Consider the following 15,961-nt stretch of genomic DNA (forward strand, 5'->3'; position numbering starts at 1 on the left):
ACGCGCGTCTCCTCCGTACGGCAGCGCTGGCATCGCGACACCACACTTGGAGCAGTGGAACGCGGTAAATTTAAATTGACTGGAGCAAACCTCTAGCGTGTTCTTTTGGGATGAACGAGACGGGAGAGGAACAGCATGAGAGGAGAGCGGGAAAGAGAAGGGAGGCGTTTACTCGCCAGGAGTGCCAGTCGACTATCGTCTTTCGGTGACATTTGCAACGAAAGGAGCAGATACGCGGCCATTTTTTTTTCCAGCTGTCTACAGAGTTACAAAACGGATAAATGATAACCATTAACCCGGTAGCCTAATTTCTGGGACAACGTTATTGCCTCCAAACATTCGTCCCTCTATAATTCGTATAGCATACTCAGACGAAGTCGAAATATATGTAAAATTTGTTTTAATTACTTGGTCATTAGAAACTATACACAGGAGCAAAATTGTTACTGATACGGAGAGAAACGCCACAAATTCTAGTACGTTGAATGTTTTCTAGATTTCAAAAACACAGCGTGACAAGGACAACGAGAAAAAAGGAAATACGGAATATTCGACACCGTAAACTGACTAAATGCTCCAAAAATACACTGTCGAAGTTCTCCGAGTTCGATGCATATATACTCGCAACAAGTCCATAACAAAATACTTATTCCTTTCGGTTGGATTAGACGAACAAGCAATAAAATTACCTTCCCGCCCTACGTTTTTTTCACGCACGAGAAAAAAAGTATCGAGTTTATTACCGTCAGCTTCCTTCGTTACATCATCTGCAACGTAACTACTCGAGTCCGCAAGGTCAGGAAACATGACACCCGAGAGGAAACCTCTGCGCCGACTATTTGCGACTGACTCTGCGATCAGGGGAAAAGCGAAGCCGTATACGGCCAACCGCGTTCACAGAAAAAGTACCAACGGCCGATAGCATTCCTACTGACCCTGTCGGACGACGCTTCGCGCGGCTTACCGAAACGATTGTTTTCGATTAAGACGCCGCACATTCGCTTCCTTCCTCCTCTTCTTCATTTCTCTTTGCTTTCACCATTCTCTTTCGCTTTTTTGTATACGTGTCTCGGTATTTCCCACACGAGGGGAAGGCGGTCCGCGAGGGGAAGGCGGTTTTTAAATGTTCCGTACGACAGGCTTCGCCTCTTACGGAGTTCGTCAAGGCTAATGGGATTCCCACGAAGTTTTTCCGCGCGATTCCCCTCAAGGCGCATGTGTCTGGGCAACATTTATGCTCCTCGGCGTCGTTTTGTTGTCGCTGTTGTCGTTTAGCCTCGCGTGCGAAAGTTTTGCGCGGAAAGCGCGCGGCGTCATGCATCGCTCATACAAAAAAAAATAGTAAAACAAGAATCTGGGGTTATAAATTGCTTGCAAGTTAGCAGCAAAGCTTAATTTTGCAGAGCGGATTGTGTAAGCGATGTTTGTAACGTTGAGCCTCCGAAATGGCTCAATGACTAAGGGGTTGTGCTGCTCAGCCCAAAGAGGCGGGTTCAATGACTGCTCTTTAGATGGAGGTGAAAATATGTGTGTCAAGATTACGGCGAACATTAAAGAGTCCCAGGTGGTCAAAACTAATCCAGAGGCCTCCAATAGGGCGCGCCTAAAAGCCCAGGGCCCGTTTGCCCGAACGTGATAAGTGCGGGAATAGGTTCGCAACTTCGACTTAAACGCTGTCTAGGTAATAAGTCGTCGGCCCGAAACTAAAACAAACGCTCGAGTAAGGTGGCATTTCCGTCGGGTTTTCTGGAAACCGGCTTATTTGCCGTGACCGACTTCGACTTATTGGCGTCTTATTCGTAAGCGGGTACTTAAGCGGGAACGTATGCGTACGGGCAAACGAGCCCAGGTGTAAGTCTGGCGTATTAAGCCCCCTAAAATATGAAAACATGGTTTTAACGTTATGTTTTATTTTCAGTTCTCAGGCGGCTCATCTCGGGAGAGACTCGTAGTTCTACAAATAGTACACCATCACACCATGTTAAACATCGTCGCAGTAAGATAGTTTTCGTGTGTGACGGGACATGAATTTATAGCTTCCGTACCGAGACACTATTCGCACCAAGCTCGCTCTGTTGCAGGCTGCTAATGAAAATTTTCGCCGTCTTTTCATTTCGGCGGGGCTCTGCATTAAAGACGGTTAAAAGACGCTATTACTTCGAAACATACGATAACAAGAGCGGGCATTTTTCTTGACATTTGTTGCAAAAGTTATGAACAAACATATTTCACTCTCGCAGCACCAACACGAGGGGAAAGGGGTGGAGCTGCGTTGTTGTTCCTTTTTATGGCATTTTGGAACTAGGCCTTAATTACCATTTCCTCAAAACATACTCTCTATTGACAAGCACAATGGCACGCCTGCACGGAGTTAAAATATATTTAGGAGGAGAACCACGAACTGTGGCGGGCGTGGGCGGACTAGAGGATAACGTCCCAATGCATACCAACGCGGACCTCGAAGCTTCGCAGCTGCCACGGCGCAGTAGATGTTAGCGGCTTCGATGAACAAACTGATTACGGCCACATTTACTCCGTGGATATTGCCGCGGAATGCCGATCGTGGTGTACGCGCAATCTCTTCTCCCGCAACAGATGACACAAGAGTTAAGGCTAGGCTGAGTTTTCGCAACGTTCTTTAGCAGCCAAGTTTCTCTTCAGGCCCGTCTAACACCGACCCTTCGCAGACACCGATGAATACGTGCCCGGAAGTAGCAATAAGAGCCAGGTCCTCACCGAGGTTGAAGTCCGATGGAGCCTTCCTGAAGTTAGCCTGTTGTGCTGCCCAGACGCCGGCCAGTGCGAGGCGGACCCGGCGAGGATCAAGCGAGCCGCAGGAGCCGTCAGTTGCGGCGTCGCCTTTACTACTGCTGCCGTTGGTCGCTGCACGCAGGGGCATCAGGAGGGCGATGTTCGCCTGGCCCGGGTAGATGGCCGGGTTCGGGTCCTCGGCATGTACTCCGTTGCAACAGCGCATGCTGAACAGCACGGCCACCGCTGCGGCTAGCCGTAACATCCATGTTGTGGCTTCTGTGGTTGCCATCTTCCTCGTGGTAGACATGAGGAATCTGAATGAAAAAAAAAAAAGAAACACAGTTACAATTGTCTTCCTTTGTACGTGCAGATGATTTAGGAGTGTATGTAGGAAATCGCGGGAAAGCTGGAGAGAATTGGAGATTGGAATAAAATGTGGTAGGATGTTGTTCGCGAAATGCTCTCGCTGGATCTGACATTTCTTTTTGCCGAAGTCGCCATTGACACTCTCTGCAGTGTTTAACAATTTCGTGCTAAAAAGGGGCGTAGTGCAGGATAAAATCGGCGTCAAAAGACTTTATTTCGCTGTTCCGTGTGGCGGCAATAGATAAAGGTAGAAGGGAATAAAGGGGGGAACGCACAACACCACAACCGGCCAGCGACAACTATTTCGCGTGTCCCGTAAGATGTGTGTGATGGCAAGCGACCTTCCTTTAGCTATCTGCGTTTTTAAAGCGAAGCTTTTCGTGCCTTACTGATGACGTGCGGCGCGGGGCAAAACGCACTACAAAGTAGACAACTTTACACCAGCGCCTCAAGAAAAAAAAAAAAACGCACGCAATTTCATCACCTACATTAAAGCAGTGGGAACATAAGCTGACCAGCTTCCAGCTCGAGGATCAGAAGCGCCTGATCTTACGGGCGCGCGCTGCGGTAAGACTGAAGGCGGCCTAAACTGAGGCCGCCACTCACCCTTGAAAAAAAAATATTATCAGAGCTCTTATGTCGACCAACCGGTCAATGGCAAAATGCAGCTTTCGCTTTAAAACTTTGCCATGCTTCAAAGGCTTCACCGGTGTTTGCATTCAAGTTAAAGGCTCGATGTAGGGAAGGTCTACCATTTTCTCTATCTCTTACAGGTCCACACTTCGTGCGGCTTTTCCCGGACTGAGCATGCTGCCATCTAGAAGATAATACAGCAGCCTACAGTGTAGTGTATTAAGGCGGAATCATTGGGAAATATTACGGTGAGAATTCTGGCTCTCACTGCGGCTGAAGCAAAAGGCTGCGCAAAGAAACCCTCAGGCGAATATCACCGTATCAGCGTACCGCTAAAACTCGGAGATTTATTTTTATATCCCCCCCCCCCCCCCCAACATCGCAAGAAGATTATCCTGCACCTGTGGGCAATGACCGAACATACCCTGTTCCACGTACATTGTTTGGTTAGTTCCCTTCCACGTATTTCTTTCTCTATGTGCCCTTCCGTTTACATAAAAATTTGCTTTCGTGCACAGCTCTATGTATTCTAACTTTTTGTATTTTGATTTCATCAGGCTGGTAATTCTCCCTGCACCCTTGCGAAGGGAGAGAGAGAGAGAGAGAGAGAGAGAGAGATAGATAGAGATATATATATATATATATATATATATAGAGATAGAGAGAGAGAGAGAGAGAGAGAGAGAGAGAGAGAGAGAGAGAGAGAGAGAGAGAGAGAGAGAGAGAGAACGATGTTTAATGAACCTGGTGATGTCAGCAGAGCTAAGCTGCCTGGCTTGTTAAGCCAGATAAATGCGGTCTGGAGATAAGCCAAAAACTCTTTTCACTAAGCTTCCAGCGAAAGTGCTTGCCGGCATTGCGATCCAATGGCTAGTAAAGGTAAAGGACTGACCGCCCATCCGCAGCAAACCACTGAAGAAAAGCACACAGCTCTATTGTTAATCCCTCAGCACATATGCGACCAGTTGGTGGCGCGTAACCGGTCGCGGAGCGTAACGAAGTCGGAGAACTTATCCCTGCAGCAGAGGTAGCGGGAGCGAATGGCGTGCGGCGTAGCCGAACTGCGCAGTTGTTTGCGTCGCGGTGCTATGCAGAGGGTGGAGACGTCGTGCTCGAACGGAGCCGAAAAGGACAGGGCGCGCAGTGGTGCGGCTCGTCGGTGAGCACGGGCCAATGGTCACGCCAACGGAGGGACCATCTCCCGACGGTTGGGCTCTGCTTGCTGGCGGCTACGAACGACGACACCAGTGTACACAACGTGCGCCCGATATGGCTTGTTCTGCCGGAACGTCTCTTATTGGGGTTTGGGGGGTTTGGGGTGCATTATTTATGCTAGGTACCGCCGTTAGAAAGAAAACGCCTGCGCAATATATATATATATATATATATATATATATATATATATATATATATCACTGTATCAAAATTCAAACGAAAATTCAAAATGCTGCTGTTGAAAACAGATGAAGTGGTGACGATTTACCACCTACTTTCTCGGCCAGACTTTATGTTATCATAGAGACTATTAATAAAGCCACCGCCAACAGATATGACGGTGGGATATATTTTATGCCATTTCCTTTTTTTTTTGTTGAAATCGCAATCTTCGCTAGGGAATCGCCCATCACCTTGAAGCCTTAAATTAGGCCTGAGTACTGGCACGTTCAAATACCAGCGCTTAATACCAATGGCGCCCATTTTTTTATATTTGTAACAAGGAGGAGGAGGAGGTAGCCTTTATTGTGGCAGGAAGACTCTACGTCAAGTGGGGGAAGGGGAAATAGAAGGGGGGGGGGTTGTAACTTGGGACATCTCAAATGCGTACAGTTCGACCCAAAACAGGTGGGCTCCTTAAGAATGCTGAAGAGGCCGCGTGGGGTGAGGAGAGCAGGCTCACGACTCTGGACTGCTCGCGCTAGACCGCTTTTTAGGGAAAAGCGTGCAATTAAAGCCAGCATGGAGGGTTCCAGTGTACGAGGGTCGATGTAAAGAGAGGCTGTATTTGGAGGAGGCTTGAAGGTTCTGTAGCGCACGAACTTCGGGCAGTGCCAAATTAGGTGCTGGAGATTGGCGGGAGTGGGGGAGGCGCAGAAGGGACATCGAGGCGGTAGAGACGGGGTGTACCATTTTCGGAAGGTCTCAGGGTCATCGTGCCGCCTGACCCCCGGCCATCGTTCCGTGTGCTACATTTCGGAATCTTATAACAGATTATGCTGTTACCAAAGTGAAATGGAAATTTGACACGCGGAGCATGAGATGGGACATTTTTGGGTACACGCTCTTTAATTCGTCCATGGCAGTACTCCCCTCCGGAACGAGTAGCAGTAGAAGTAATATAGCGAGTGGGGCAGTCAGTACAAGTGCACCTTCGAAAAAAAGCAGATCTGAAAGGAATCCGAAGTGGAAGTTCCCTCCCAAATGAAGTTGACCTCCCACACGAATGGCGAAAATACATTCGCATCCCGCCACTACCAAAAAATATGCATCCAGAGCTAAATGTGAAAAGAAGACAAGCTAGAGTACGAGCCCTTGAAAAACGTTTCCGAGCCCATTGTGAGCCACGGGAGATTGCCTACGTTGACGCAGCCGACTACTACAACGGCGGCTCTTGTCTCAACGCCATGACAATTGCAGTCGTCAACAATGATGGCGTCACGGTGACGTCAGCATCCACGCCGGCCAAACATCCCACTCAGGAAGAGGAAATGGCCATAGCCCTTGCTATAAATTCTACCCGCGCAACCACAATCATAAGCGACTCGAAGTCCGCCATTTTTAACTTCTCGAAAGGCAGGATCTCCCCTGCAGCAGCCTCGTTGTTAGAGAAGACCCTTAACCAAAGAAAAATTCTTTTGATATGGACTCCGGCCCACTGCGGCCTACAGGGGAATGAACTGGCCCACGCAACCGCTCGAGCTCTGGTCAACCGAGCTGTGTTGCCTACGACGCTACCACAACCACCATCATCCCCACACAAGACGTCGCAGGAAAGCCAAGAACAAGCACACGTTACGAGATCTCACAAAAACAGGCTAGTTACATACAAGGATATAATAAATCACTACAGGTTATCCAGATGCAAATATCCACCGGCCCACCACACTCTTTCCAGGAAAGAGGCAGTCACGTGGCGACGGTTGCAGACGAACACTTTTCCGTGCCCTGTTTCCCTCAACCGCTGCTACCCAGACCTTTACTCAAACTTCTGCACTTTATGCAACAGCAGAGCCGACCTACACCACATAATATATAAGCCATAAGCTCCAAAAAAATACGAATGGCTATAATAGCAAATCTGATGTAGATACACTTAGAAGCTACAAAATTAAGACTGCAGAACAATGGGAGACTGTTCTGCTCAGCTCCACACCGGAGGCACAACTGACAGCAGGCCGGATGGCCGAAGCCGCCGCGAGGATCCAAGGAATCCTGGCTGACGGATAAGGGAGGGCGACCGTCCAAGTCGTCTACCCTTCAGAACCCATCTCGACCATCAAATAAAGTCATCTCTCTCTCTCTCTCTCTGAAAGAGACAAAACTGCAGAAAAAGCAGAAAAGATAATTGCTGGGCGAATGGGTTAGTGTGAGGTATCGGCCTGCCTATCTGCACGTGTCATCTACTTTATTACTGTTTCTGCTTCCAAGCAAGGTCGAGGGCTGCCGTTTCTTGCCAAGGGATTAAGTGTGCACCTTAAAAGTTTTCCCTGACATACCTGTTGTTATTTGTATCTGTAAAAAAAACGGAACTTGTCCACTGTACTGTCGTCAAAAACTGACTGCAGAACTCACTTCCTTCGCATTAATCACACGTTTGGTTGTGAAAGGCAGGGCAAAGAAAAGTATAGAGCAATATCCACGTTTTGGGGCTTTTTTTTTACTTATTCGGTTTTACTTACTTTATGCGTAATATTTTAAAACAACATGATTTGCCTTTTCTCTTTGGTTGTTTTTCGTGTAAACACATTAAAAAAAAACTGGCGCATTTGATGCCCCGTGCTATATCTCTGCTCCGAGGCGTAGCTTACGTTGCAGGCCGGCAGACATATTTTAACCAGCTGGTGATAATAAACGTGGATAAAAATCTCGATACACGGACGTTCTGGATTTCCATCTGCTTCAGAAAAACAGTCGTGAGGAAGGGAGATCGAGGCCACTTGTGGTCAGCAGCAAACGGCTTAGCCACTGAGCAGCTCCTGCGGTCACACTTGTCAAGTATTAACAATTTGCAGGTGTCGAACCTTTTAAACAAATTGTGAAATGCAAAAAGTGTGCACACATCGGGTGTGGGCTTCCGCTGTTGCGCAGTGGAGCATTCATGCAGCCTGATTGCTCCAATAAAGTCGCAGCTAGGGAAGGGCAAAGCCGTTTTATATCCCCTGCAAGCTGCCGAGAATGACATTTCGTTTGGTCAGCTTGCACTATGCTCGAGCTTCCAGCAGCAGCAGACCATTGCTACATTGGTGCTCATTCATTTCCCCTGTAGTTACATAGAGCGTGATAATGTTCAACTGTCTGGAGGGGAAAGTGCGCGAGCGGGTACTAAGTTGATGGTATGTGAAAGAAAGAAAGTCCTGAATTGCATTGACTGTGCAATATCAACAACGGTGGGTCGAACCATTTCGGCATGATCCGGTAACTTTTGTTTCTTTTTTCGGTTCAGCGCGTTTCAGTTCGGGTTCAGCGTGCTCAAAACATAACGGTTCGGGTTCAGTTCCGGTTCGACAACCTGATATATATATATATATATATATATATATATATATATATATATATATATATATATATATATATATATATATATATATATATATAAATATATATATATATATATATATATATATATATATATATATATACATATATATATATATATATATATATATATATACATATCAAGGTTGCAGTCGTCATTGCCAGTGCTATTCGGCTTTTTTCGAAATATTTAATAGGGCCGAATGACGTCATTCGGCCCTATTAAATATTTCGAAAAAAGCCGAATAGCACTGGCAATGACGACTGCAACCTTGATATGTATCTTTACCGAGTCCCTCGTCCCGTATCTCTCTGTTCTGCTATATATATATATATATATATATATATATATATATATATATATATATATATATATATATATATATATATATATATATATATATATATACATATATTTATATATATGTAACGCAGGAGACATGGCGTCCGTCGAACCAACCCCTTTATTAACAACTTCTTCTTCATCGTCCACCACTATCGCACCGCACCGTCTCTTGGTGGCTAATCTCCCATTCCGGCCAACTGCCCTGCACCATCCATCTGCGGGACGTCACATATATATATAGTAAGGAAATGAGGGGCTCGTTGAGGAAATACAGAAAGATAGGTGAACAGTCTACAACGCCAAAGGAGGCATAGGGGTGTGGTTAGGCTCTTTTCTTTTTCACTATGGTTAATGAAGTAAACATTCTTTTTAAATATACAGAAGAAAGAAAGAAAGAAAGAATATATATATATATATATATATATATATCTATATATATATATATATATATATATATCAAGGTTGCAGTCGTCATTGCCAGTGCTATTCGGCTTTTTTCGAAATATTTAATAGGGCCGAATGACGTGTGCTTGTCACGTTTTCTTTGATTCATTGATAAATAAGCGAAAATATAAGTCGAGAAAAAATCCGCCGTTTTCCGGGAGCGGGACTCGAACCCACATCTCCGCATAACCGGTGCGGTGCGTTCGCCATTACGCTATCCCCACAGCGGCTTCTCTCTCGACTTTAAAGCGGGGGTTTATATTTACAAGAGCTCTGAGGCCGGTCAACTAGCGCCGCCCCTCGACTACCGCGGGAGACGTAGAACGTCTTCTTTCCCAGCGGCCGCCACGTAGAACGTGGTCGGAGGTCGGGGTTAGCAATTGGCATATCCGAACTGCTGGAGCCAGTGCCTCGTAATGCATGTAGCAGAACAGAGAGATACGGGACGAGGGACTCGGTAAAGATACATATCAAGGTTGCAGTCGTCATTGCCAGTGCTATTCGGCTTTTTTCGAAATATTTAATAGGGCCGAATGACGTGTGCTTGTCACGTTTTCTTTGATTCATTGATAAATAAGCGAAAATATAAGTCGAGAAAAAATCCGCCGTTTTCCGGGAGCGGGACTCGAACCCACATCTCCGCATAACCGGTGCGGTGCGTTCGCCATTACGCTATCCCCACAGCGGCTTCTCTCGAAAATGAATCAAAGAAAACGTGACAAGCACACGTCATTCGGCCCTATTAAATATTTCGAAAAAAGCCGGATAGCACTGGCGATGACGACTGCAACCTTGATATGTATCTTTACCGAGTCCCTCGTCCCGTATCTCTCTGTTCTGCTACATGCATTACGAGGCACTGGCTCCAGCAGTTCGGATATGCCAATTGCTAACCCCGACCTCCGACCACGTTCTACGTGGCGGCCGCTGGGAAAGAAGACGTTCTACGTCTCCCGCGGTAGTCGAGGGGCGGCGCTAGTTGACCGGCCTCAGAGCTCTTGTAAATATAAACCCCCGCTTTAAAGTCGAGAGAGAAGCCGCTGTGGGGATAGCGTAATGGCGAACGCACCGCACCGGTTATGCGGAGAGGTGGGTTCGAGTCCCGCTCCCGGAAAACGGCGGATTTTTTCTCGACTTATATTTTCGCTTATTTATCAATAAATCAAAGAAAACGTGACAAGCACACGTCATTCGGCCCTATTAAATATTTCGAAAAAAGCCGAATAGCACTGGCAATGACGACTGCAACCTTGATATGTATCTTTACCGAGTCCCTCGTCCCGTATCTCTCTGTTCTGCTACATGCATTACGAGGCACTGGCTCCAGCAGTTCGGATATTCCAATTGCTAACCCCGACCTCCGACCACGTTCTACGTGGCGGCCGCTGGGAAAGAAGACGTTCTACGTCTCCCGCGGTAGTCGAGGGGCGGCGCTAGTTGACCGGCCTCAGAGCTCTTGTAAATATAAACCCCCGCTTTAAAGTCGAGAGAGAAGCCGCTGTGGGGATAGCGTAATGGCGAACGCACCGCACCGGTTATGCGGAGATGTGGGTTCGAGTCCCGCTCCCGGAAAACGGCGGATTTTTTCTCGACTTATATTTTCGCTTATGTATCAATGAATCAAAGAAAACGTGACAAGCACACGTCATTCGGCCCTATTAAATATTTCGAAAAAAGCCGAATAGCACTGGCAATGACGACTGCAACCTTGATATGTATCTTTACCGAGTCCCTCGTCCCGTATCTCTCTGTTCTGCTATATATATATATATATATATATATATATATATATATATATATATATATATATATATATATATATACAGAAAGAAATGCCGGCAGTCTACAACGCCAAACGAGGCATAGGGGAATGGTTAGACTACTTTTTGACCGTTAGTGAAATTATATTTTTAGGGGCGAAGCTCCTAAAGCCATGGGTCTGTCCATCCCTTGTGTCTCGTGGTACGTGACCGCCGCATGCTTTCGGAGATGTCGCAAAGTGGGCCGCGTTGTACGCGCAAGAACCGGCTGCAACCGGCAGCGCAAACTCGGCACCGGGAGCGCGAGCTTGTCTGTGTTCGCCAACGGAGGCGCGAGCGCACGTGCACTGCGAGGGGGAGATCACGCAAGAGATCACACCACGAACGCAGGCAGTCGTTCTCGGAGATCGAACGAGACGCAAGGACCTTTGCTCGTTCCCTCTCGTCTTGTTCGGGCACAAGTTCGCCCTAAATAAAAGTTCTTTCTTTACCGGTGTGTCCCATCCTACGTGACAAATTGTGGTGGAGGTGCGGGTATAGTCCTCGATGGCGCGGGTTCTTTCACCAGGTCTGGGCCTGGGAGCATTGACTCCGAAAATAAAAGTTGATTTGTACAATGTACGCACGCATTCTTACGTCTTTCGTAATGATGTAATGGGCGAACTTTCACGCGAGAGTTACGGCTACCGATGATCTCCCCCTCTCGAGCTTCGCCCCACTTATCATCATTCATTCCGTGGATATGGCGTAATTTTTTTTATTAATTTGCGTAGAAAGGAAGCGCGTGTTTTTCTTTCTTTCTTTATTTCTACTTAAATTAATAAAAAAAATAATTTCACTAACGGTCAAAAAATAGTCTAACCATTCCCTTATGCCTCCTTTGGCGTTGTAGACTGCCGGCATTTCTTTCTGTATTTCCTAACGAGCTCCTCATTTCCAAATTATATATATATATAGCGAATCAGAATAGGAAATGAGGGGCTCGTTGAAATAAGACAGAAATAAGGGTTGGCAGTCAAGAAGACCTCGGAAAGCAAAGGGACGGATATGGTAGGTCATTGAAACAGATAAAAAATTTGGAAAGAAAGAAAGCGGAGAAAAAATGCCCGCCAGGTGGGATCCGAACCCACGACCTCCAGAATACCGGTCTGGTCGCACAGACCGGTATTCTGGATGGCGTGGGTTCGGATCCCGCCCGGCGGGCATTTTTTCACCACTTTCTTTTCGACTCAAAAAATTCTTCATCTCTTTCTATGACCCACCACAACCTCCCCTTCGCTTTCCGAGGTAGTCTTGACTGCCAACCCCTATATATATATATATATATATATATATAGTCTGGAAAGATAAAAACTCACACGGAGCGCGAAAGAAAAAGGTTAGTAGAGACAGCGCCAAACGAGAAAGACGTAGAAAATAAAAATCAGTTTACTGACGTTTCAAGACAACATGAAGAAAGGGAGTCCTCTCCCTGAAAAGTCAGTAAACTTATTTTTATTTTCTACGTCTTTCTCGTTTGTCTCTGTCTCTACTAACCTTATATATATATATATATATATATATATATATATATATATATATATATATATACATATACAGGGTGTCCCAGCTATCATGCACCAAGATTTAAAAAAAGAGAAATTGCGTAACTCGAGAAATACTGGCCTAATCACTAAAGTGTCAGTGAGGCACTTGTACGTAACCACGAGGGGCATCTAACTGCGCTATTTTCAGCGACGAACTAACTGCAAACTCATTTATTCTGACTGATAAAGGAAACCCGCGAAATATGAAAAGTACCACGTGACGACGCTTACGCGCGCATTGTAAAGCATCGTCCCGAAACAAAGCTGATTGAAAGCAACTGCTTTGCGTGTTACCCGCCCGAAGAGACAGCGCATCACCTTGATAATGGCATGCATGAAAGGAGCAGCAGCAGCAAGATTCACGGGACGCGTGTGCAGATAAGGAACAAACTCGGTCGCGATTTCTTCTTTCTTTATTTTGTCTATTTCATTCTGGCTAACTCAGAGGCAGCCTGTTTCAGGGCATTGCTTTACGGTGCGCGCGGAGGCGCCGTCACGTGGTATTTTTCATATTTCGCGGGTTTCCTTTATCAGTCAGAATAAATGTGTACGCAATTAGTTCATCGCTGAAAATACCGCAGTCAGATGCCCCTCGTGGTTACCTAAAAGTGCCTCATTGACACTTTAGTGATTAGGACAGTATTTCTCGAGTTAGATAATTAATTACAATTAGTTAGTTAAGTCTCATTAAAGAAAAAAATACTGTCCGCTTCTTCACAGTACTGCAAACATTATGCGCCTGGTTTCTTCGAGTTAGGCCTTTACTCTTTTTTTAAATCTTGGTGCATGATAGCTGGGACACCCTGTATATATATATATATATATATATATATATATATATATATATATATATATATATATATGCCCTGAGGAAAGCAAGTTCTCTTTGCTGAAACGTAGGCCACAATCGTGCTTTTACCTTGTTCGAAGTTTTTCTTCTCTTATATATATATATATATATATATATATATATATATTCAGTTCCATCTCGTTTTCTCTCTTTCTCTCTCTCTCTCTCTCTTTCTCCATATATAGGTTACGCCTCTCCAAGGAGTCAAAACTTTGAAAAAGGTAGCAGCCTGCAACCTGAGTACGGTGCAGACTTGTCTTCGTCTCTTGTCTTCGTCTACATAAAATATACGGAGTTTGGTAATTGTACAGCAGGACGAATGGCTAGATTCGAAGAAACCTGCGTGCGTACGTTAACTCACGACAACTTTACCCCGCTCCGCATGCACGCACCTGTAGTGGACACTTGATAAGCCCAAAAAGAATGACCACTCTGTTACGTTTCCTATGTATCTGTCTTACGTTCGTCGCTCCAACACGAAATTATCCCCAGTTGCATCTACGTATTCGTACGGTATTTGTAATTCATCCTTATGTAGGGGTGTCCCCACTCATTGCCAACACGACGAAGGACATAAGGTCATGATGATGGCACATCGAAGGGGTGTCATCGTCATTACCTTGTTATACTTAATAACAGAGGGGTCATGTGGCAGAATACGTTGGAAAGATGCCGAAACAAAGATGTGAGGAAGGTAGGAAGGATAAGACAGTACATAAAAGGCAGCGAGGTTAACCACGGAAGAGTCCGTTTGGCTACCTTACAATGGGAGTGGGAAAGGGGGGGGGTTAAATGAGAAAGAAAGGGTATATACAAGGATGGGCAGTGAAGGAGTGAGAAAACAATAAGTAAAGGTAACTGCAAAGACAAAAACATGGACAATAATACCTAAAACAGTACAGGCAAACTAACCAAATGATGAATGAAAAATGGTGCCTCATTTATTGTTTGCAGGAAAGGTGTACTCAAGGGTGAGTTCAGACACTCAGTAAGGTTTTAGTTTTAGTTAAGTCAGCGAGAAAACACAGACAAGAAACGGCACGAATGCAGTAACGCGTTTTCCCGCTTCTCTGTGTTTTTGGACTGTACAGTCTTCATCAAACATTTTAGTTTGTCCGTTTCTTGTCCGGCATGGCTGCACCGGAAAAGTCCGATATGTTGCTTAAACGCTGACTAGCGAAATTTTGTTGCCTAAATAAACCAAACATAGAATCTACCCGTGTATTCATAAACTTTATTTATTTTTATGGTTGCCTAGCAAACTCCCCAAAAGTCTAATTTCCTAGAGAAACCAATTTTCAAGGCAATGTGTAAGCACTTTTGCACTCTAAGACCTCAGTGATGCTTTGATCGTAAATAACGCTCGCTAGAGCTCGAAACAGCGCATCATGGCAGCAGGGGTTCCTTTCTGACGTATCGGACAATGGTGGTTAGTCCTGCCAGTACCCTTCTTTTTCGCTGAAGAAACGCAGAAACTGGGCAGGCAAAAGAAACGCGTTAGCGTCGAGCGACAGCGGAGCCTATTTTTACACATATCCGACACAGCACTACAAGTATTCGCCCGCCCTGCAACAAAGCGCTGTTCTAGTTAAAAATTGAAGCTTTACGTGCCAGATAAAAGACTGGCCAATGGAGCGTGCCACCAAAGCCAGGCAGTATATCACGGGGGGAAAAAATCAGGCCACATTTTCTTTCTCCTGTTTTCCTGCCTAACCATTACTTCTGTCTCTGGTATAGTTTTCCGCCTTTGGGTGTTGCTCAGAAAGAGAAAGGCGAGCTGAGTGAACAGAGAGAAAGGGGGACAGGGATGAAAGGAGGGAAGAGGGGATAGAAAACCTTTAACGTGGCTGACGTTGCCACTCTAGCTTACAACTTGGGGTCAGGGCGAAGAAGTACTTGTTGAAACAAAAAAAAAATACATACCTGTTCAGTCCCTGGCACATGCACACACGCTCACGGGCACTAGAATTGTTCACAATTTGTCTTGAAGTTCAGATTCATTAAGGTAAGCACAGGAGCTTCAGTTCTGCGCAGATCATCACTGACTAAGCCATTTCAAAGTCCAAGAAATCTTTCCACACCAAGGTTCCGCCTCGATTTCGTCCTAAAAAGCGGCCATTCTGGTAAACACGTAGCTATAAGCACTCACAATAGCACCATAAATTTCCATTGCCTCCAGAACCAGCCATTTGGAGCACAGGGACCAGTTCGGCCATTCCATCTTTGAATTAGAAACCTGTTTGCGTAGGCGGCCTTTAATCTCAAGTGGTGCTCGGGAAACCCTTTGGAGTCTGGGACGTAGGTAGAGCGGCAGATAGCTTCCTGAAGGGCATTATGCATTTGTGTGTCAGGCCACTGCGACAGCTGTGACCTTTATATCAGTATAAAAATGTGGGAGCTGGCAACTCCTAAAGAATAGCAAAGGGAATTCCACGACGTCCTGAATGTGTATTCATAGCATCCGCGCAGG

The 15,961-nt window shown here is 45.7% G+C and overlaps 1 protein-coding gene across 1 annotated transcript in view; it reads right to left on the reverse strand.

Moving 5' to 3' along the window:
- The window catches only part of LOC144153739 (uncharacterized), a 95,327-nt gene that overhangs the window by 19,070 nt on the left and 60,296 nt on the right, over window positions 1-15,961 (reverse strand). Inside the window, exon 2 of the mRNA XM_077685432.1 lies at window positions 2,737-3,068. Within this exon, the coding sequence (XP_077541558.1) occupies window positions 2,737-3,061 (325 nt within the window). The 5' untranslated portion in view covers window positions 3,062-3,068. The remainder of the gene's footprint in view (window positions 1-2,736; window positions 3,069-15,961) is intronic.

This window comes from Haemaphysalis longicornis, unplaced genomic scaffold (genome assembly GCF_048455015.1).
Source record: "Haemaphysalis longicornis isolate Haplotype H1 unplaced genomic scaffold, Haemaphysalis longicornis Haplotype H1 scaffold_9, whole genome shotgun sequence".
Classification (NCBI taxonomy): domain Eukaryota; kingdom Metazoa; phylum Arthropoda; class Arachnida; order Ixodida; family Ixodidae; genus Haemaphysalis; species Haemaphysalis longicornis.